This window comes from Lepus europaeus, chromosome 1 (assembly GCF_033115175.1).
Source record: "Lepus europaeus isolate LE1 chromosome 1, mLepTim1.pri, whole genome shotgun sequence".
Taxonomy (NCBI): domain Eukaryota; kingdom Metazoa; phylum Chordata; class Mammalia; order Lagomorpha; family Leporidae; genus Lepus; species Lepus europaeus.
The window spans coordinates 175398626-175421278 of record NC_084827.1 but is presented as its reverse complement, the minus strand read 5'-3'; the positions used below and the strand labels follow the sequence as shown (position 1 = coordinate 175421278).

Sequence of the window (22653 nt, the reverse complement as noted above, 5' to 3'; positions counted from 1 at the left end):
CTGCCACTGCCCTGGTGTTTGGGATTGACTTGCTGCTTTGAGACAAGCAGACCCTGTTGCAACGGGGGGTCTTCAACAGTAGCTTTCTTTAGAGAAGAGAAGCGCCAGTTGCCCTAAGCACGCTCTTCTTCCTGCCTGGTGTCCTCTGTGGGTGACAATCACCTGTCCAGAAGACAGCACAGCCAGGGGTCCCTGGTCACGTTTGCAGCCACACCCCCAGCTCTGTTCTTATTTGCCCCACCTGTACCCTGGGCTGTTGCCAGTTTGGGGCTTTGCTGCCAGTACTTACATCATCTGGTACTGTCTGAATCACAGTGCACCTTCAAGAGGAGCAGCTCACATTTCTGCAGAAGATGAAGGCGATTTTGAGGGAAAGGCAAATGGAGAGAACAGGCTCATTCGCATGTCCAAGCAGAACACGTGATTCCCAGACCACGGACTCTTTAAAGCAAACATGGAATTTTTTTTAAAAAAAGATTTACTTATTTATTTGAAAGTCAGAGTTACACACAGAGAGAAGGAGTGGGAGAGAGAGAGAGAGAGAGAGAGAGAGAGAGAGAGAGAGAGAGAGAATCTTCCATCCCACAGGTTCACTCCCCAATTGGCCACAATGGCTGGAGCTGTGCCAATCCGAAGTCAGGAGCCAGGAGCTTCTTCCAGGTCTCCCAAGCAGGTGCAGGGACTTGGGCCATCTTCTACTGCTTTCCCAGGCCATAGCAGAGAGCTGGATTGGAAGTGGAGCAGCCAGGACTCCAACCGGTGCCCATACGGGATGCCGGCACTGTAGGCAGCAGTTTTACCCGCTACGTCACAGCACCGGCCCCATGGAATGGGGTTTTCTTTGGAATCCAAATTCTGGTGTTTGAGCACATGGATGGAAGCACAGTGGTTTGCCTTGAGACACAGTCCTCCCTCTGGCCCTCTGCAGGACGGTGCTCCTCCTTCAGGAACAGAAAAGAGCGAGCTTTGGGCTCACAACATGACCCACCAGCTGGTCCTTGGACAGCCAGACAGCGTCAGCCTCATCAGGACCTCAGACTCCTGAGAGGTGGGTGGTTCTCTGGGCACCCTTCCTCATTAGCTTTTTCTTGCAAATGATGCAACTCTGAGGGTTCCTAGGAGGTTGGGTATTAAGTGAGCAAAGACAGGGTCTGTCAGTCATGGGTCCTAGGATGGCTAAAGTCCTCTGTGCCGGATTGACTAGTAGTTTCCATCTTATATCCAATTTCCCTCTTGTAGATGCATGGGGTTCAGTAGCCAAAGACACCCCGCTCCTGTCAACAGTAGTAGCACTGGTGGCAGCCTCTTGAGTGAGATGCTCACAATGATGGACCCTCATTCACCTTCAAACCTGGAGTTTCCATATGAGCCTCTGTGAGTTTGATAATGAGCCCTGTTTGCCACCACCAAGTCTTGGAAATCAGAAGCTTACGGATTGGAGTCTCCGGCCATGTTGAATCAATCAGACCACAGGAAAACTCAGGGGAGCCAGTTTTTATGTTTTAACTTTACTGAATAAGCACAGAGCACAAGCTGCAGGCTTCCTGGACTCTGACATTGCCTTTAAACCCTAGACTCTTCCTGCAGGAACTTCTCAGAAAGAAATCCACCAACAGGGTCAGAGCCTTTCCATTTGCCCCAAGATTCCTCCTCCAGCCGTATCTACCAGGCTTTGTGCTGCGGGGCTCCTGAAAATCAGGGAGACGTGGTGAGCTGTCCTGGAGATGCACTCCCCGTGGCCACTCTGTTCCTGCTCCAGGGACCCATGGTGCAGAGCTGGTGCTGTAGACGGGCTTGATGAAAGAGCTAACCCGTCTTCTGCCTCTAGAGACTGCCCAGCAGGCAAAGGCACATGTTGACACCCGTCCCCTCCGATGGCACCCTGGGGGCAGGTGGGAAGGGACAGGGGCCGTGTGTTACTAACCCCCAATCTTCTACATGTGGGATGTGGCAGTCCTGATGATAGGATTTTGAACAAGTGACACGGCAGAGCAGTATTTGCTCTTGGTTGCACACCTCACATTTTGAGTTTCCTGGCTGAAAGAGAAGAAAGTGCAGACATCACTGGGATTGGTGAGACTCCACAAGGTCAAACATTGGGATTCAAGGTCAAACATTGGGATTCTAGAACATGTGATCTTGGCATGTAGCAGAGCGACACTTAGACGTCTCCCTCCTCAAAGTGAAAGGAACCACACTGAGCAGAGATTTCTCAAGACCTTGTGGTCCACGGCAAAGTTCAGGAGGCAGTGGCTCTGTGTCAGATGGGAAGTGTTGTTTCGTTTTGTAAGATACTTTATTTATTTTTTTAATTTGAAAGGCAGTTACAGAGAGAGAGAGAGAGAAAGAGAGAGAGAGAGAGAAAGAGAGAGAGAGAGAGAGAGAGAAAGAGAGAGAGAGAGAAAGAGAGAGAGAGAGAGAGAGAGAGAGAGAGAGAGAGAGAGAATCTATTTATCTTCCATCTGCTGGTTTACTCCCCAAATGGCTACAACAGCTGGGGTTGGGCCAGGCTGAAACCAGGAGCCAGGAACCCCATCTGGGTTTCACCCATGGGTAGTGTGGGCCCAGGCACTTGGGCTGTCACCTACTGCCTTCCCGGGAGCATTAGTAGGGAGTTGGACTGGAAGTGGAATCGCTGGGACTTGAACTGGCACTCACATGGGATGCTGGTGACACAAGCACGGTTTCACCTGCTGTGCCATGATGCTGGCACCAAACAGAATTCTTTATTTAAGAGGTTTGTGCCACAGCCCCCACTTTGTTTCATTTCATATCACATTTATGGGCCTGGATGTCTGTCTAGAGGACAGAACAGCATTCGCTTATGTGTCCATGACAGCTTGGCCAAAGCGAGCTTCGGGCCCTGGCTCTCTGATCCCTGGGGTGGGTCTTTGGAAGCCCTGACATGGGTCTGGCCTTGGTTTCCAGACAGAGCAGGAGCAGTTGCCCTGGTCCTCCCTTTTCTCTCTAAATTGGGAATGTCATCCCACCAGAGGAGCTGCAGTGGCCATCAGGCTGAGGACGCATCCCCTAAGGGCCCCTGTGACCAGAGTCCAGGGCCATGCAAGTGGCCCAGAGAAGAGCCACGTCGCCTCCTGCAGCTCTCGTAGGGACACAGCCCTGAAGACAAAAAGTGCCCAAAGTCTCCAGAGCTACAGCTGACCAGTCCTGTCACCCTGGCCTCCTTAGTATTACCACTGACCAGCACGTCCACAGTTGTTCATTGAATTAATTCACAAGAGCATGAGCAAATGTATACAGCTGTCACTCAGGAGAGGAGATTTCATGGCACCTGGTGAATGACCAGCTTGGATTTTTTTAAAGGGTTTATTTGTTTTTATTTGAAAGTCAGAGTTACAGAGAGAGAGAAGCAGAGACAGAGAGAAGAGAGAGAGAGAGAGAGAGAGAGAGAGATCTTCCATTGGCTGGTTCACTCCCCAACTGGCCCCAACAGTCGGATCTGGGCTGATCTGAAGCCAGGAGCTAGGAGCTTCTTCTGAGTTTCTCATGTGGATGCAGGGGTCCAAGCACTTGGGTCGTCTTCCACTGCTTTCCCAGGTACATTACATTAGCAGGGAGCTGGATTAGAAGTGGAGCGGCTGAGGGTTGAACCAGTGCTGATACGGGATGCCGGTGCTGTAGGTGGTGGCTTTCCCTGCTAGGGCACAGCACCGGCTCCCAGCTTGGATTCTCACATCTTGTATCCCTGAGCACCTGGGCTCTCACTGGTGGGTTTAACAGGACCTATGGGCAGGGAAGCTGCCAACAGCAGTGCCTGCCACACGGTGCTGAGAGTGACACAAGAGTTAGAAGCCATGGGCTGGGCTGGAAGAACCTTGAGAGAGCCTCTGAGAACCGAGGTGGTTCCACTGCTGGAGCTGTGAGCCCATGCGGGATGGAGAGAGGGGAATGGCCCGTTCAGGTGATTAGCCCCGGCTGAGCTGCCCCGGCCTCTCTTAATGAACAAATCAAGTACTGTCTCCGTCTCCAGCAACTGCAGCGGCTGTTGGCGCTCGTCAGCGTCTCTAGTCACCAAGCCAGAGGAGGAGGCCCAGGGCCAGCTGTGTGACGACCGTGACTTCCTGGGGTGGGAGACACGTGGAAGGTCAGCTCTGGCACAAGCTATGGCAACGGAAGTCCTTCCCGCTTTCCAGATCAGCAGGGGGTTCTGTTCCGGTCCTTCTATTCTCAAGTATGTGGCAAAGGAAAAAAAATTCCCTTTGAAGAAGTCCTGTGTGTGTGTGCATGTGTGTGCTTGTGTGTGTATACACGCTGGAGGCAAGGTGTGAGTGAAAGGGAGAGAATGTGTTCTTGTTTACTCTACTGGGCACTGTACGTCCCCGGGGAATTCTACATTAGGTCACTTGGAGTGACCATGGGATGTTTCTAAGGACGCTTTTGCTCCTTATTCCATTAAGGATAGAACTCAAACAAACTCAAAACTCTACAATGGAAAACGATCAGTGATTAAGCTGAGCGTGCAAAGGTGATAGCTATTCAACGCCTTGAGCATTCTCAAACTCATGCTTGCTTCTCCAACTCCAGTCCCATCTTTTAGACTTCATCCTAAGAGAGTCCGATACTCGATCTCCTACCAAAACACATGCAGGGTCAGGTCCCCTGGGATCTATTCTTGCAGGACTGTTCCCACCTCTGTCTCCATTTCTCAGTGCTTGAAGATGTCCTGCCTCTTACACTGAGTGATGTTTGAAAGCATCAAAAGGCATCATTTATAAAATCGCATTTTATCACGATTGGTCACTTTAAAAAACTCTACCGTGATGGACATGGAAAATCAAAGATCTGACAGATGCGGCGTTGGCGGGAGGTCACGTGATAATTACTTTTTTTCCTGGTTCCTTTTGGCTCTGGCAGAAGACCTTCCTGAAAGACACAAATGATGATGATGTGATCCATCTTTGCCTTTATTCTGTGAGCTTGTGTCTATGACTACCTTCCTGTAATTTCTGCCTGGATGTCTCACTGTCAGCTCCAATTCAAGGTGTCTTCTTGGAGCTTATTTTCCATGATCCCCTAGTGCTGAAAGGCTTTGTGCCCTCCACAGGCAGCTCAGCCAAAGTCTGAGCCGCATTACCTGCAATGTCTCAGCACATCGGGCGGCAGATTTTTACACTGTCCTTTCTATGTATGCAGAATGCCCCTCCTACACTCTGGTTTGCCAGAACTGTTCTTGTTCGAAGGCTCAGCTGAGAGCAGACTGTCCCATGAGACTGCCCTTGATCTCAAAGCCAGAAACAACCGTCCCTCCACCAGCTGCTTCATCTCCTCCTGCGGGTGCCTCTCATCCCAGCCTCAGCACCACACTGTTCTGGGGTTGTGAGGGTGCACCTGTCCTCCTGCTTTGGGGTTCACACCTTGAGATCCCTGTGGTCTCAGATGGAGCTCACTAAATATTTGCTTTGCAAAGATCTTTTCTTTATTGCAAGAGTTGGACAAGCAAGGGCTGTCTAAGGCTGTGCAGAAGGAGCATTGTACCTAGAATCGAGACAGAGGTTTGACTGCAACAGAGACCCTGTGCCCGCCGTGTCCACGTCAGGAGGTGGACAGGAGCAGCAAAGACTTGATTTATAATGCAATGAACCTGTGTCCTTTTTCAAGGATAACTTTGAGTGGCTTATTAAAAGAAATCTAGTGGAAATACACTGGAATCCAGGGGCTACCCACACTACTCATCATGTTCAGATCCAGAATTCTGTGATGGTACATTTAACACTGGCTCCCAAAGCTCAAGACCCCCCGCCTCCTCTCAAGTGACCCAGTTGCACAGTTCCTTCATGGCGGAGTGGAGATCACAAAGTGCCATCCTGTTCTCAGAGGGATGCAGTGAGAGGACCAGCTGCAGTGGAACAGGGGGAGGCCTGTGAGCGCTACCACAGGCAGGATGGACTTCCTGACGTGGAGAAACTCTACCAAATTCTGCCAAAGCTTGGGGCTGGGGAATCCTGACGGTAAACCTTTGATGGATGCCACATGTCCTCAGAATACCTCGATCAGAGATTTCAGAGGAAATCCGTGGCACAGCAAGCTTTTCTTCCAGTTCTTCCATGCTATGTGGTTTCCTGCAACTTCAAATTCTCGAGGGGAGAGCCAGCCGTGGTCACACTCTATACACTTCGCCGAGGCACCTGTAAGACCAGCACAAGCTGAGCTCCTCCACAGTGAACACACCAAAGGAAGCCTAGCCTCCTGCCATACTTGATCTGGGGACTTGGGGCTACCCATCTGGTGCTCAGGGTCCATTGTGTTCCCCTAAGAGACGTCAGAGCTCCATACTCAGCCTGAAAGGTGAGGGCGGGAGGGGACTCTACGACTCGTGAATGTCTTTGATCTTCACGCAGCAAGCTAGAGAAGAACTGTCATCAATATTTACCCTTTTGTAGTATTTGTAGTATTTTGAGGGCACAAAATCACCCTCTGCGTCCTTGTGAGCCCGCTGGCCGTGTGGAATTGTCACTGCACTTACAACCGCCATGTCTTGCATAACTTTATTCCTCCAGCTAATGACAATCAATTATTTCTCATAGTTTGGACTCAGGCTATTTTATGTTAAAAGCGATTATAGAAATGTTTCCTCATGGGAAAAGTTAGCATTACAAATATGTATCTGAGTCATAGGGCAAACACTTCTACTTATTGGTGCCCACAGAGCTACGCTGTGGAAGTGGGGAGCAGTTGTGACAGGTGAGCAGTGCAACTGTAAAGTATTTCCTATCTAGCACCTCATTTTTTTTCTCCTACTAGTGTGGAGAGGCAAGGTTTATGGTTGTTCTCAATTTGTAGATGAGGAAGTTCAGGGTCAGAGCAGCTGATGTCTTTTATCACAGGATGCACCTGTCAGGGTAGGGGCATGTTCTGAGTGTGTCCCCTGAGTCTTTGTGTGTGGGATGCTTGGTCTGCAGTGTGGCCACGTGAGAGGTGGTGGGACCTTGAAGAGGTCAGGCCTCATGGGAAGTCTGTAGGTTATTGAGGGACTGCCTGCAGAAGGAATCATGGGAACCCTGGTTGGTCTCTGGTCTCTTGTTTTGCAGTGTGCTCTTCTCTAATGTTCCCCCGTCATGGTGTCATCCATCAGGAGGTCCTCTCTGGAGGCTGCCTCATCTTGGACTTTAGCCTCCAAAACTGAGAGCTAAATTAACCTTTTTTCTTTGAAAAGTAGCTTGCCTCTGGTTTTTCATCATAGAAATGAAAAACAGACTGATATACTGTAGATGCAGCTGAAGCTGGTTGCAGGTCTTTCTTCTGATTCCAAATTCTGGGCTCTTCCCACTTAGCGTAAGGCTGTTCCGAGGAATGTGGCCATGAAGGTTCTGTGGGATTTCTCAGATGTGTGCATTTTCCACCTGGGTCTGATGTGCTTGACTTTGTGTTGGGTGCTCAGTGGCCTCCCTTGGACCTTTCCCATGGCAAGAAGGAGAGGTAGCCTGGCAGGTTAATGCTTTATGAATTTCAAAAGTTGGAAAATGTTGTGCAGAAAAGCGTTAGCACCATGGGCCTGGGACTAACCTTAGAGGGCCCTCCAGGTAAAGTTGGCCCTGGACTGGCCTTGGGGTACTGGATTTTGGGAAGGGTTCTACCTTCTTCAGAACTGACAAGGGTGGCCAGCTATGCCCAACCATGTGTGCAAACAATGCGGTTTCTACAGAACATCTGCTGCCTATGAGACCAACCTCTGGTAAAAACGCTGGACTCCTAGGCTCTGGGCAGCTTCCCTGGAGGTCAACATGTGGCATGTGTAGTGAGAACACCCTGTGTGCTGAAGCTCTTAGTTTCCTCTGGACTTGCCCAAGCACCTTTTCCCGACACTGCTGTGTGTCCCTTCACTTAAATAATCCCTGGTTGAGAGCATGGCTGTGGACTGAGTCCTACGGGTCCTCCTAGTGAGTTGCCAGGCCAGGGCTAGACTTGGAGGCCCCAGGACAGGGATCTACTGCCCAGACAGTACGTTCTTTGCATGGATATTTCCGGTGGAAGCAGACAAGACCACGGAGCTCACCTTTCAGCAACTCCTTATGTAGAATTCCCTTCATATGTCCACAGGTGACAGGAAGTTCAGGAAGTAGAAAGTCTACATGTTTGCCAATGGGATTTCTTGGACCTGCAAGGAAGCATTTATGTTTCATTCCATTTTCTTCTACTATTATGCATTGTCTCTCTCTACTCGTCTTGCAAACCCCCTCCCCCACCCTTTTTTTAAAGATTTTTTTTTTTACTTCTTGGAAAGGCCAAGTGACAGAAAGAGGGAGAAAGAGAGATTCTGTTTACTGATTCACTCCCCAGACGGCTGCAACAGCCAGGTCTGGGCCGCACTGAAGGCAGGAACTAGGAACTCCATCTGGGTCCCCAATGTGGGTGGTAGGGGCCCAGGTACTTGGGCCATCTTCTGCTGCATTTCCAGGCACATTAGCAGGAAAGAGAGCAGCCAAGACTCCAACTGGAGACTCTGATATGGGATGCCAGTGTTGCAAGCAGTGGCTTAACCTGCTAAGTCACAATGCTAGCCTCAAGATTTTTCTTTTTATAACATAACCTGCAGTGCAGAGAATTCCCTGTGAGTTACATTTGAAGGTCTTTCTTTTATGGCAGACTAGATACCTATAGATGATGTCATCCTCCACTCCAACCCTCCAAAATCCTGCCTTGTGTGGCAGAGTCTGACTCCTCATGCTGCTGGCCACACCCACCTACCACATGGCTTGCCTCCTGTCCAACTATGCATTTGAAGTTTTGCAGATGAAGAAAAAAAACCTCAGCTTAGTCTTGTCCCTCTGTTTGAGGCATGAACTGGGGGAACAGGGAGGGGTAGCTGTGGACAGCCCTCTGCGCTGCTTCATTTCTTCTCGTCAGCTCTGTGTGTGTGTGTGTGGGTGGGGGGGCTTAGAGGAACTTGCTGGCTGCTCAGGGAGAGCTGTACCCCCCACGAGGGGTCTGCTGGGATCTGATTCCACTGAAGCAGGTGGCAAAGGTCTTAGAATGAACTTTGGCAGCAGGAGCAGCTGCTCCTGGCCTTCTGGCCACAAACTCAGGAGTGGGGAGAGGGCGCTGTCCATGGTCCTTCCACAACCACTGAGATGCATAAACCATCAGAGCTGTGGCAGGTATAGCAGGACACTTTTTTTTTTGATAAATCTATTAGAAAAATAATTTATTTAAAAATAAATTTAAAATAGTTTAAATCATTAAAAACTGAAAATAATCTGACAAGCTCCTTGCACAGAAAATTTAGCTGACCCAATATTTGCACAGAAAACTATTAGTTGCTTCTAGATCAAAGGTTAGCAAATTTTTTTCTATAAAAAGCCAAATAATGAATGTTTGAGGAGTTCTCATTCATGTGGCCTCTGTTACAACTGCTCAATGTTTTACTATGGCATAAGAAGGAGTCAAAGAAAATCTGTAAATTAAATGGGTGCCGCTGTGTTTTGCACCTACCAAAACTGGCAGAAGGCTGGATTTGGCCCAGGAGCCACAGTTTGCTGACCCCTGCTCTAGAAAGTAACTCCTTTAAGTGATGAACTATTTATCTTCTTTTTTTGTTAATTAATTAAATTTTTAAGGAATAATAAGTTCATAAGTACAACTTTGGGAATACAATTATTCTTCCCACCATACCTGCCCTCCCACCCATACTCCCAACCATCATCCTCCTCCCTCTCCCCTTCCCAGTCCCATTCTCCATTAAGATTCATTTTCAATTAACTGTGAACACAGAAGACCAATTCTATACTAAGTAAAGATTTCAATAATTTTCCCACACAAAAAACTGAGAAGAAGTTTTATAGTTAACTCTCATAATACAACTCATTGAGGACAGAGGTCCTGCATGGGGAGTTAGTGCACAGTGACTCCTGTTGTTAATTTAACAATTAACACTCTTGTGTATGACGTCAGTGATCACCTGAGGCTCTTGACATGAGCTGCCTAGGCTATGGAAGCCTTTGGAATCCACAGACTCCATCAGTATTTAGACAAGGCCATAAGCAAAGTGGAAGTTCTTCCTTTAGAGAAAAGTACCTCCTTCTTTGATGGCCACTTCTTTCCACTGGGGTCTCACTCACAGAGCTCCTTCATGTAGAACATTTTTTGCCACAGTGTCTTGGCTTTCCATGCCTGCTATACTCTCAAGGGCCTTTCAGCCAGACCAGAAAGCCTTAAGTAGCAGGACACTTGCTCTTATTCACCCACCACCTCCTCCCATGCCATGAGGAAATCGAAGCCAAAAAAGGGGCAAATGATAGTCACAGGAAGTGTAGGAATTAGAACATGGGTCTTGGTGGGCGACCTGTGGCCTCCATGTGGACAAGAGTAGGGTCAGCTAAGGACCATGTGGGATGCACACTTTCTTTTTCTTTATATTTCCCTCCTCAAAAGGCATCTACAGTTAAGGGGGACCTACCCAGACCTATGGTGGCCTAGGGTGTTTCTTGGGTCATTGGCTAATCAGTGAGGTAGGAGTTATCACCAACCTGTCATGTTGTCAGAACTCTAATGCACGCTATCAGCCCCAGGAGCCAGTTAAGGAGACTGACTTTGAACACGCAGGATTGAATAAAAACTTAGACATTTAATTAATACCAGTACACTAGTCACTTCTTCTTCTTCTTCTTCTTTTTTTTTTTTTTGACAGGCAGAGTGGACAGTGAGAGAGAGAGAGAGACAGAGAGAAAGGTCTTCCTTTTTTCTGTTGGTTCACCCCCCAGTGGCTGCTGCGGCTGGCGCACTACACTGATCCGAAGCCAGGAGCCAGGTGCTTCTGCTGGTCTCCCATGTGAGTGCTGGACCCAAGGACTTGGGCCATCCTCCACTGCATTCCCGGGCCACAGCAGAGAGCTGGACAGGAAGAGGAGTGACTGGGACAGAATCCGGCGCCCCGACCGGGACTAGAACCCTATGTGCTGGCGCCGCAGGTAGAGGATTAGCCTATTGAACCGCAGCACCGGCCATTAGTCACTTTTTTATACTCTTTTCCTGTTTCTTTTCAAAGGCCCACTGTTGAATCTTTTTATCCCTGAGAAAACAACATATATGTCTCTTATTTATAACACTGCATTTCAAATAGTAGTGTATTTCAAAATATCATTCAAATGCAACATTTCAGGAGTCTGTCTGGTACTTTATATATATATATATGTATATATAAAATTTGTTTTAATATATTATATAACATAATATTATTTAATTATCAAATAATTATTGCATAATATTATTATAATATATTATATACCTAGGAATGCTATATACTGCTTGCTAGGGATATATAAAATGTATTTTTAAAAATTTATTTATTTATATTTTACAGAGAGAGAGAGAGGGAGAAAGATTGCTCTTCTGTTGTTTCACTCTCCAAATGCTAGCAACAGCTGGGGCTGGGCCAGGCCACAGCCAGGAGCCAGGAATTCAGTCTGGGTCTTCTACACGAGTGACAGGGACCCAACTATTTGAGGCATCAGCTGCTGCCTCCCAGGGTGTGCACTGGCAGGAAGCTGGAGTGGGAAGTGGAGGCAAGCTGGGGAGCCAGGTGCTGTGAAATAGGACGCTGGTGTCCCCAGTGGGGTCTTCACCCTGCGCCACGTGCCTGCTCTTAGGAGAATGTTTTCTTGAAGTAAACAGTCACGAGTTTCAGGCCCTGGAAGTCAGAGTTTGTCCTCTGTGGTCTGTGGTTGATTTTTTCCTACTGCCCTGATACTCAGTGCTTCTCCCACATGGGGGTGCACCAGAGTCACTGCAGGGCTTGTTCCAGCACGGGGTGCTGGGCTCTCACCCCAAGACTGACCCAAGGAAATGTGCATTTGTATCCAGTTCCCAGGAGAAGCTGAAGCTGCTGGTCCCGGGGCTCCCACTTTGAGAATCAGGCACTACAGGCATAGTTCCTTCTAGTCTTCTCCATGTCCCTCTGGGTTCTAACCCTTTATACATATCTCAAATCCATTAATCAGAAGTCAGGAGCTTTTCTGCAAAGGGCCAGCTAGTAAATATTTAAAAGTCAATAATTTTGCTGCAACTAAGCTCTGCAGTTGAATCATGTACATGTACACAACATGTACATGAAAAGATGTGACTATGTTCTAATAAAGTTTTATTTGCAGTTATCAGGCTAGATTTGCTCTACTGAATATAGTTTGCTGACCCTGGCCCAGACTTAGTTACAAAGGCAATGCTTCTCATTCATCCTGTATTTTTTTTTTAATTTAAAAAAAAATTTTTAAAAAGATTTATTTTATTTATTTGAAAGGCAGATTTATAAAGAGAGGCAGAGACAGAGAGAGAGGTCTTCCATTCGCTGGTCCACTCCCCAGATGGCTACAACGGCTGGAGCTGTGCCGATCCAGAGCCAGGAGCCAGGAGCCAGGAGCTTCTTCCGGGTCTCCCACGTAGGTGCAGGGGCCCAAGGACCTAGGCCATCCCTACTGCTATCCCAGTCCATAGCAGAGAGCTGGATCAGAAGAGGAGCAGCTGGGACCAGAACCAGCGCCCATATGGGAGGCCAGTGCCTCAGGTCAGGGCTTTAACCCACTGCACCACAGTGCCAGACCCCTGTATTTTTTTTCATATCGCCAAATCACTTCAAATAAACTTGAGATAGTATTTCATGTGTTGTAGGGTGAGTGCAATAATGAAAATGAGTATATGTTGACTGTCTATTCTTTGGGTTTTGCTTCTATGAACTTATTTCATCCTTGGAACAAATCTATCAACCAGGTACTAATATCATCATTTTACAGATGAGAGAGTTGACGCTCAAGAGACAAAAACACAAGTGTCAAAAGATTCTTTTGAGAAAGAGATGGAGACAAAAATTTAACAACAGCAGTGTCAGAGCTCAAGACAAATGTCATGGTGGATTCCAGTGATGGGATTCTTGCTACAAACCTAGACTTGGCACAAACATTTTGCACTGAAAATGGCAGGAAAATGGCCAAGAACTTAAAAACCAAGGCACTGCAGACTACTCAAGGAGGAAATTTGTAGAAATGAAGGTCCAAGGTCTAAGAGTTCTGGAGTCAAAGAAAGTAGAATGGATTGACTTAAAAGGCATTTCAGATAGAACCTGATTTCAGATGGTATCTGATTTATGTGTTGATTGGGTGTGTCGCCAAAAATGTGAGTCACTCTCCATGTGGGTATTTAGGGCTGCATCATTCAAATATGTCTGACTGTTGAAGTCAAGGACACAGAGGGAATGCTCTTTCTTTCTAAAGTTCTATATGGATCATTCTGTGCCCATGGCTGGTACTGATCTGGGTATTTCCTTCCATCAATAGCACAAGAAGCCTTGTGGTTGATGATGTTACCTCACCTCCTGGGCCTCTGCCATAACTGTTACTCAGAGGACTTTTCTGAAACCTCACCAGGATCAAACGGCCTCCTGAGACATTCAGTGATGATTCACCTGCCAAGAAGACTCACATCCCAAGGTCGAGCCATGTTCTACTTCACAAGTGTCACCCTTAGGAAATGAGTAAGAGAGATACATGAAGAAAAGAGATGACTAAGCTTGTATCAGAGAATAATAGACTCAGCTGTTGATACTAAAGGTTTAAGAGAAACAAGTCAAGTAGGGGAAATGGAGACCTCAAGAAGATAGACGAAGGCTTCTTAACACTTCTTGCTTGAAGTTCAGGATAAAATATTGCTCTGGATTGATCAAAGAATGGGACTGAGCCAAGCAAAGTAGCTGGTGTGATTGCCAGGGCTAAGTCATCCATGCGGTTGTTCTATGTGGGACTCTCCATCCTGTCACCCATGATGCTAAAGGTGCACCCTGGAAAACTGGCCAGATCTGACTCTCCCTTAATCACCCCCACTTCTCTTCCCCCCTCTCCTCCCTCCCTCCTTCTTCTTTTTCCAATTCTCTTTCTTTCTCCCTCCCTCCCTGCCCTCTCTTCCCACCTCCATCTCTCCTTCCCTTGTCTCTCTGTCCCCATGCAATGGGGCAGTCCAGCAGGTGCCTGTCTTCTGCTTCTTTCCCCTGTGCTATATCTGCTCTCCCCTTCTCCATAGATAGCCAACCTGATACCTTGGCCCTGGCTGTAACCTAAGTCTCTTTAGCAATAGCCATTACTAGACAACATATATATTCTCTCACTCTCAGTCTCTTGATTTAGATCTTTCTAGGACCAGCAAATTAGCTGGATTCTCCCTTTCAATCAAAACCTATTGACAGCAAACAACTTCAGAGCAAAAAACAAGATTGAATGTGCTCTCATCTGGTTCTCAGCATGCAGAAATTTGGGCTGCACATCAGACTTCATGTAACAAAATGCTGCTCAACTCTGCTATACAATGGTTCTTTGTGTGTCAGTGTGCTCCAACTCCTTGCTACTGTCTTGTAACTAGGAAGTAAAATGCCTGGAAAAAGTAGGATTCCACTATTCTTGGGTCAATCAGCCTTTTTCAGTATATGTGCTGCCGAAGCAAGCACTCAATCAGCCTTAATAACCACTGCATTGGCTGACGCCACGGCTAAATAGGCTAATCCTCCGCCTGTGGTGCCGGCACACCAGGTTCAAGTCCCAGTCGGGGTGCTGGATTCTGTCCCGGTTGCTCCTCTTCCAATCCAGCTCTCTTCTGTGGCCCAGGAGTGCAGTGGAGTATGGCCCAAGTGCTTGGGCTCTGCACCCGCATGGGAGACCAGGAGAAGCACCTGGCTCCTGGCTTCGGATCAGTGCGGTGCGCCAGCCGTGGCGGCCATTGGCGGGTAAACCAATGGCAAAAAGGAAGATCTTTCTCTCTGTCTCTCTCTCTCACTGTCCACTCTGCCTGTCAAAAAAAAAATAACCACTGCATGATACTAAAATTTTACATAAGCTCTTTTAAATAGTAATAAGCTTAGAAAAATTAACTGTTATTTAAAAAACTCTGTTGCTAGTTGGGACTAATCATTCTGGGAAAAAAGTGTGTGGGGATGTTTAGGTGACCCTTTGGCTTGTTCAGAACACCAGCAGAAGCCTCAACATCCAAGGAAGATGCAGTAGGTGCTGTGTACCCTATGGCAAGGTGCCATTCTAGTCATGCTGAAGGGACATGGTGGGGGCTCTGTTTCTGCCAGCATTAGCCATCTCTAACTCCAGGACTTCAGAGAGAGACAACACTATGTAAAAGTCAAGAAACAAAGGTTTAAGAGACCCACATTTGGTTTGGGGGAGACTCAGGAGAAGCGAGACTGTCAGACTTACTCTCAAGAAGTATCAAGCTGCAAGGTCACAAGCAGAGGGATAAGTGGTGGCTGAGGGCAGGACTGGGAGCCAACAAGGGCATCAATGAGCAAACAAAATTCCTGTGGCCTGGTGGGGACTCAAGATGGGAGTTGGACACGGTGCTTTTGAGAGACACTCTGTCCAGGGTAACTTCTGGAAGCACCATCCAATGTCATAATTTCCAGGACCATTCAAAGTCTTAATTTCCAATCAAGGTGGCCACTTATTGATATGGGAAAGTAACAAAATACACTGCTCCTGCTAGACTAGTGGGGGCACTTAAAGCCAAAAACATATATAGTAATGTGCCTAGAGAAAGAGTTTTAGGCTAATTTGTCTATAACTTGACAAATCTGTGTATAAATTTGTGCCACAGAGACACAAACTAAAGATAAAAGCCACCACACAATTAAAAAACTACAGAAATGATAAAAAAAACAAAGGAAGAAACTTAAGAATAAGGAAGACACTATGAGACCCCCAAAGGAATACTGCAACATTTCAATATTAGAAGGTGAAGATGAAGAGATTGAGGAAATGCTAGAAACAGATTTCACTAAGAGAGTATTGGAATTCATAGAAGAGCTTGGAAATGTAGCAGGATATAAAATCAACACAAAAAAAATCAACAGCCTTTGTATACACAGACAATGCCATGGCCGAGAAAGAGCTTCTAAGATCAATCCCATTCACAGTAGCTACAAAAAAAATCAAAAACCTTGGAACAAATTTAATCAAGGATCTCAAAGTTCTTTATGATGAGAATTACAAGACTTTAAAGAAAGAGATAGAAGATACAAAAAAATGGAAAAATCTTCCATGTTCATGGATTGGAACAATCAATATCATTAAAATGTCCATACTACTGAAAGCAATTTACAGATTCAATGTGATACTAATCAAAATACCAGACATTCTTCTCAGACCTAGAAAAAAATGATGCTGAAATTCATATGGAAACACAGGAGTCGCCAAATAGCTAAAACAACCTTATACAACAAAAACAAAGATGGGAGGCATCACAATAGTAGATTTCAAGACATACTACAGGGCAGTTATAATCAAAACAGCCTGGTACTAGTACAAAAACAGATAGATAGACCAATGGAACAGAACAGAAACACCAGAAATCAATCCAAACATCTACAACTAACTTACCTTTGACAAAGGAGCTAAAATCAACCCTTGGAGGAAGGACAGTCAACAAAACATGCTGGGAAAACTGGATCACCACATGCAGAAGCATGAAACAAGACCCCTACCCTAAAGCTTTCACTAAAATCTAATCAAAATGGACTAAAGACTTAAATCTACAACCCAACTCCATCAAATAATTAGAGAACATTGGGGAAACCCTATAAGACATCAGCATTGACAAATAGTTCTTGGAAAAGACCAGAAAGGCACAGGCAATCAAAGTCAAAATTAACAAATGGGATTACATCAAACTGAGAAGCTTCTGTACTGCAAAAGAAACACTCAGAAAGTGAAGAGGCAACTGACAGAATGGGATAAAATATTTGCAAACTATACAACTGATAAAGAATTAATAACCAGAATATATAAAGAGATCAAGAAATTCAACAACAACAAAACAAACAATCTGGTTAAGAAATGGGCAAATGACTTAAACAGACATTTTTCAAAATAGGAAATCCAAACGGCCAGCAGACACATGAGAAAATGCTCAGGATCACTAGCCGTCAGAGAAATGCACATTAAAACCACCATGAGGTTGTTTTTTTTAAGTCTAAGATTTTGATATTCACCTATAAAGTCACCTAATTAAAACAGTGAGCTTAACACACACACACAAAGCAGGGACTATGAGCACCCCTGCTTCCGTGGGCTCCTGTGGTACCACACTGGGAAGAAGACCGTGATGGATATTCTCTGTGAAACTCTATGCAAAAAAGAATGCAGATGAGGCAGTGCCAGGTGCACGCTGAAGGTCTCTAACAAGGAGTAAGGTTTGATTTGTGGCGACTGGTGGGTGTGGGCATTTTCTCATCCTTACTTTCAAATCTATTCTGGGTACTGGAGAGGGATGTCAATCTTGGGCCCAATGACATAGTGGCCCTTCTCCAGCATGTGGGCTGTCACCATGGTCCACTGGTGACAGGAGTGGATGAGCAGGATGTCTCACTCCCTGACACCCTCTGTGTACACCCCTGGCCCAAGGCAGGCAAGTGAGGGCCGGTTGCAGTGGCTGATGATGAGGTCCAGTGGGAAGGAGCCCATGCTCCAGGGCAGGCTGGCCAGCCCAGCTGCCAGCTTCTCCATGGCATGGGTGCACCCGGGGCCGCTGTCCCGGGACCCCAGTGGCCAGTCCCATGTGGCCGGACTCCTGTGCCTGTCACCTCCAAGAGCTGCTGCGGTGATCCCTCAAAGCCCAGCTGGGTGTGGCATCATGAGCTCAGCCTCCTGTGCTCGGCCTCACGATGAGGTTTTACTTCACTCCTGTTAGAATGGCTTTCATACAGAAATCAACACACAAATGTTGGTGAGGATGTGAGGACAAATGTACCCTAATCCACTGTTGGTGGGAATGTAAACTGGTAAAGCCACTGTGGAAGACAGTATGGAGATATCTCAGAAATCTGAATACAGACCTACCATATGATCCAGCCATCCCACTCCTGGGAATTTACCCAAGGGAAATGAAATCAGCAAGAGCTATCTGTACCTCCATGTTTATCACAGCTCAATTCACAATAGCAAAGATGTGAAATCAACCCAAATCCCTGTCAACTGAAGACTGGATAAAGAAGTTATGAGATATGTACACCATGCAATACTACACAGTGGGAAAAAAAAAAACAAAAACAAAATCTGGTCATTTGCAAAAAAATGGATGAAACTGGAAAACATCATAGTTACTGAAATAAGCCAGTCCCAAATGGACAAATTCTATATATTCTCCCTGACCTATGAAGACTAACAGAGCACCTAAAAGGCAACCTGTAGAAATGAAATTGACACTTAGAGAAGCAATGACTTTGAACAGCCCTTATCTTGACTGTTGAGGAACAACTTTTTATTCTATATTTTTTGTTTTTCTTTTCTTTTCCTTTTATCATATCTTCCTTATCTTTTTTCTTTCATACTAATCATTGAACTCTTTACTTAACAAAGTTAACAATATGTGTATAAAGTTAAATGAAAATAAATCTTAGTAAAAAAAAGTGAGAATAAGAAAGGGAAGAGGAAGGGTAGTGGGAGTGTAGATGGGAGGGTGGGTATGGTGGAAAGAATTACCAAGATCTTAAAGTTATAATTGTGAAATGTATGAAGTTCATAACTGCAAAGCAGTTTAGTTCTGCATATATTTCTACAGACTTACTTCTAAAGATACAGTTTAAAATCTTGCCATGGAACCCCAAATTCCCTTAAGCTGACAGGTAAAAATAGCAACTTAAGTGTTGTAGAGATCAAATGGATAGGATTAAGTGAAAAAGTGACCATATAGATAGGAACAAGTGTTAAAGTGATCATATAAATAGGACTAAGTATTTAGAAATGAAATAGAATTAAAAAGGAGTGAATGCTCCAATATGGGAAGCAGTCCACAGAACAGACTCATAGAATGACAATTGCTTTAAGTAGCACTCCAACCTCAGAATCAGCCCTTAAGGCATTCTGGTCTGGCTGAAAATCCCAGGAGAGCATTTCAGGCATAGAAAGCTAAAAAATGTTCTACATAAAGGACCTCTGTGGGTGAGACTGCAGTGGAAAAAGTGGCCACCAAAGAAGGATGTACTTTTCTCTGAAGGGAGGAGAGAACTTCCAATTTGCTTAAGGCCTTGTTGAGCCAATGGATCCAAAATGCTTCCACAGCCGAGGCAACTCATGTTGGGTGATCAATGATGTCATACATAAGAGTGCTAATTGTTAAATAAACAATAAGTCACTGTGCACTACCTTCCCATGCAGGACCTCTGTCCCCGAAGAGTTGTATCATGAGACTCAATAGTAAAACTTGTTCTCAACAATCACTTCCTTTTAGTATATTAAGTGGAGGATATTATTATATCTTATAAGTTATAGTTATATGTAAGAGCCTGTTAAAGATTTCTCATTCTTGGGTTCTTCTTTAATTAAGTTTCTAAAAGGAAAGAAATGGGAGGAAGGAAGAGAAAAGAGGAAGGGAACAAAAAACCAAAATCTCCTTCAAGAAGGAATAACTTCATACAGCCCTTGTCTGGACCAGTGAGGAACAGTTTTCTTAAGTTTTTTTATTTTATTTTATTTTGTTTTATTTTTCTAGTTTTTCCTTTCTTTTTCTTTTTCTTTCTCAGACTGAAAGAGAAAGGGAAGAGAAAGAGGGGTGGAAGAGTGGGTGGGAGGGCAGGTACTGTGGGAGGAATTACTATGTTCCCAATATTGTATTTATGAATGGAGGGCAGGATCTCAGAGAGGCAGTCCAGCAGGTGTCTGTCCTTCGCTTCTCTTATTCCCTGCAGCTTTCTCCTGAAATCAGGAGTAACTCACAGGAGCCCTCTCTCTCCTAGCCACTACTGGGATTGGCCAGCCATGAACAAACACAAGTCCTTTTTCTGTCCTTCTGTGTCTTTCTCTGGTATTGTTGAACTCAACTCTCATCAAAGCCTGTTGAGGTCAAACAGAGTACAGCTGGGTCAGTTTACTCAAGGTTTACCTACCAGGAGATCTGGATTTTAAGACCTGCTAACACTACAAAGTTCCAAGGCCTTCCTTTATAATTGTTTCTTATGGATTTTCTTTCACAACTACCCAACAGGAAGCAGTGTGGCTGTTTTTGGGTTTCCTGTCCATAATGTTATCCATACATACACTTGCTATACAAGTGGGCAAAGCGCTCCCCTCTTTCCTAGGGAAGTGAGAAGGATTCAGTTTCATGATAACTGATCTGCAGCTCCAGGAACGTGAGGGAGGCAGAGCTACTTAAAGACTCTGTCTGGAACCTCTAGAGGAGGTGACTGCTGGGACAGCTACAGGCTTTCTGGCAGCAGGGCATGAAGAGTGACTTAGCTCTTCTTGAGAGATATTCTGCCCAAAGCGCTCAGTTAGCTGGATGAGGTGACCCAGCAGGAATGTGAGATAAATAGGGATGAGCTAAGCAGCCGGGTGGGTTCCCATACTGGGGGAACTTTAGCTGAGTCTCTCTAGCCTGGGTGTCTCTGAAGATCTCACACATGAGCGTGACTCATGTACCCACATCATCATGGGGGCCCCAAGGGCCTATCATAAGATGAGGGCCATCTCACTCCTTACCATGTCCTCTTCCCTTCCTCTCCAGACCCAGATTAACTGAAAGCAGAGATACCAAAAAGGGCCAGCGAGCCAATGTGATGACAGAAGACACTGGCTTCACTCAATGTCCTCAATACATAGTTTGCAGTTTTAATAGTATTTAAGCACAGGCTTCTTAATATTGCCACAGTTGGAGAGGAAAAAATGAAAAGAGGAAGACAAGGAAGAGAAGAAATAGAGAAATGCAATAGAAATGTACAATTGCAGACTGTGGTGCACAGAATGGAGCATCAGACATCATTCTCGCCCTCCAGTGTCAAAACACAGTGTGGGGTACACTGTAAGTTGGGTTTAAAGAACCATGGATTTCTTTCCCAGGATTTGATCTGATGTCATTCCAAGACTTTGACTTCTATTTAACTGTTCAAGTTCTATCTGTTTCTTCTCATTTTGTCATGGATTAAATTCACTGTTACAACACATAATCTCTCTAACACTTCCTTCTCTTTCCTCATTTCCTAGTCAATGCTGGCACATCCTTGGTCACACAGCTCTGGGCTGCATCCCCTGCTCCAGCTCCTGTTCTTCTCAAAGAGGGTTGGGTTTGAACCAACCAAGGCTCCCCATTATTTAAGGAAATCAGTGATTTTGGGTGCAAATATGTTCAGCAGGTAGGCAGGGTGCTATCTGTCACCCATGATCACTCCCTTTCGTGGGAACACAGTTACAGCTTTGTTGCCTGGCCAGAGATCATATTTCTAAGCCTTACTTGCATCCATTTCTGGATAAGTTTTGACCAGAAGGATGTGAGCAGAAAACTTCCATTAAGGAAATGAATGGCTGATTCTCTTGACTGGTTCTTCCGTTTCTACTAGATGGGAGACAATAGCAAGATAGGTCTTCTTGGGCTCAGAGATGCAAACATTAAGGAAGGCAGATTCTTCCTATCATTTCTGGGCTGTTAGATGAAAGAGAAATAAATTATTTGGGTTGAGTCAGTGTGTTTGGGGATCTATTTGTTGTAATGACCTAGCCTACACTCTGAATAACCCATTTGCTATGGAGCTATGGTGGCCCACAGGAGATCTGGGGGCTGCAGCAAACATGGCATCTGTCAGGAAGATCAGCACCATGGTGAGCTCAAAGCAATGAACACTTAGGTTTCTTACCTCGTTGGAGGATGTTGCGCTTACGTGTGCGTGTGCGGCGTGTGCGGCGTGTGCGGCGTGTGCGGCTTGTGCGGCTTGTGCGGCGTGTGCGGCTTGTGCGGCTTGTGCGGCTTGTGCGGCTTGTGCGGCTTGTGCGGCTTGTGCGTCTTCTCCTTTTCCCTTCAAACAGAAAAGAAGCAAAACAATCATTTACAACTCCAAAAGAAGATTAACAAGCTTTGTATGTCAATAGCCTCCAACCATTTTATGTCTCGATCTTCATTCCCTGGCTACCAACACACCATCTTGGTTGCTGTGGTCACATGGCAAACCATAATATCCACGGAGACACCATGCATTTGTTCAGAGCCTCAATGAATGCCATGCTTCTACATATCTACAGAAGGCTTAATTATTTATTTAAAGTAAAGTATGAAAAGCGGCTGAAATCAGGCTAAGGCTGCTAGCAGAGGAAGGGATATGTCAAGGAGGCCAGGCCACAGCAGCTCTACATGGAACTCAGAGGCACAGTGTGAACACCCACGAAGCTTTGTGACAGCCAGGGCTTAAGATTTAGGTAGAAGGAAAGTCATCAGAGAAGTGAAGACAAATTTACAGGGATAACAGAGATTAGGCATTTGGGAAATTAAAGTGATAGAAACAAGGAAATAAGGAAGTTTAAGAGCGATTAAAAATTACAAAGAAAATAATCAGTGACTAAATCACTGGGGTTCCTGAAGAAGAAAATCAAAACTATAGAAGAAATATTTGAAGATAAATTCAAGAAAAACATTCGTGGAGTTGCAACATAAAATGGAATACACATCTCAAAACCACATTTTTTTCACCCTGCAGCAGAGAAATTGACAGTCAACAATGAAATATGATCCAGCAAATTCATTGGACTTTAAAGATAAAGAAAGAACCGAATGGGTAACTAGACCTCGGAAGGAGTTCATTTTTGTGGGAGAGAATTGGAGCCAGCATTGTGGTACAGCAGGCTAAGTTGCTGCCTGTAGTGTCGGCATCCCATATGAGTGCCACTCTCCACCTGGCTG

General features: G+C 45.6%; 1 protein-coding gene across 4 annotated transcripts in view; it reads right to left on the bottom strand.

The window, feature by feature from the left end:
- Positions 1 to 487: 487 nt before the first annotated feature.
- LOC133760749 (nuclear autoantigen Sp-100-like) overlaps positions 488 to 22653 on the bottom strand; it is a 103839-nt gene continuing 81673 nt past the window's right edge. For 3 of the 4 annotated variants that reach the window (XM_062193340.1, XM_062193355.1, XM_062193364.1), the window contains 5 exons: positions 21617 to 21775; positions 8015 to 8116; positions 6007 to 6146; positions 4778 to 4884; positions 488 to 2037 (listed from right to left, as the gene is read on the bottom strand). In XM_062193340.1, the coding sequence (XP_062049324.1) occupies positions 1935 to 2037; positions 4778 to 4884; positions 6007 to 6146; positions 8015 to 8116; positions 21617 to 21775 (611 nt within the window). In that variant the 3' untranslated portion in view covers positions 488 to 1934. The remainder of the gene's footprint in view (positions 2038 to 4777; positions 4885 to 6006; positions 6147 to 8014; positions 8117 to 21616; positions 21776 to 22653) is intronic. The other variant, XM_062193345.1, reaches the window with a different exon arrangement.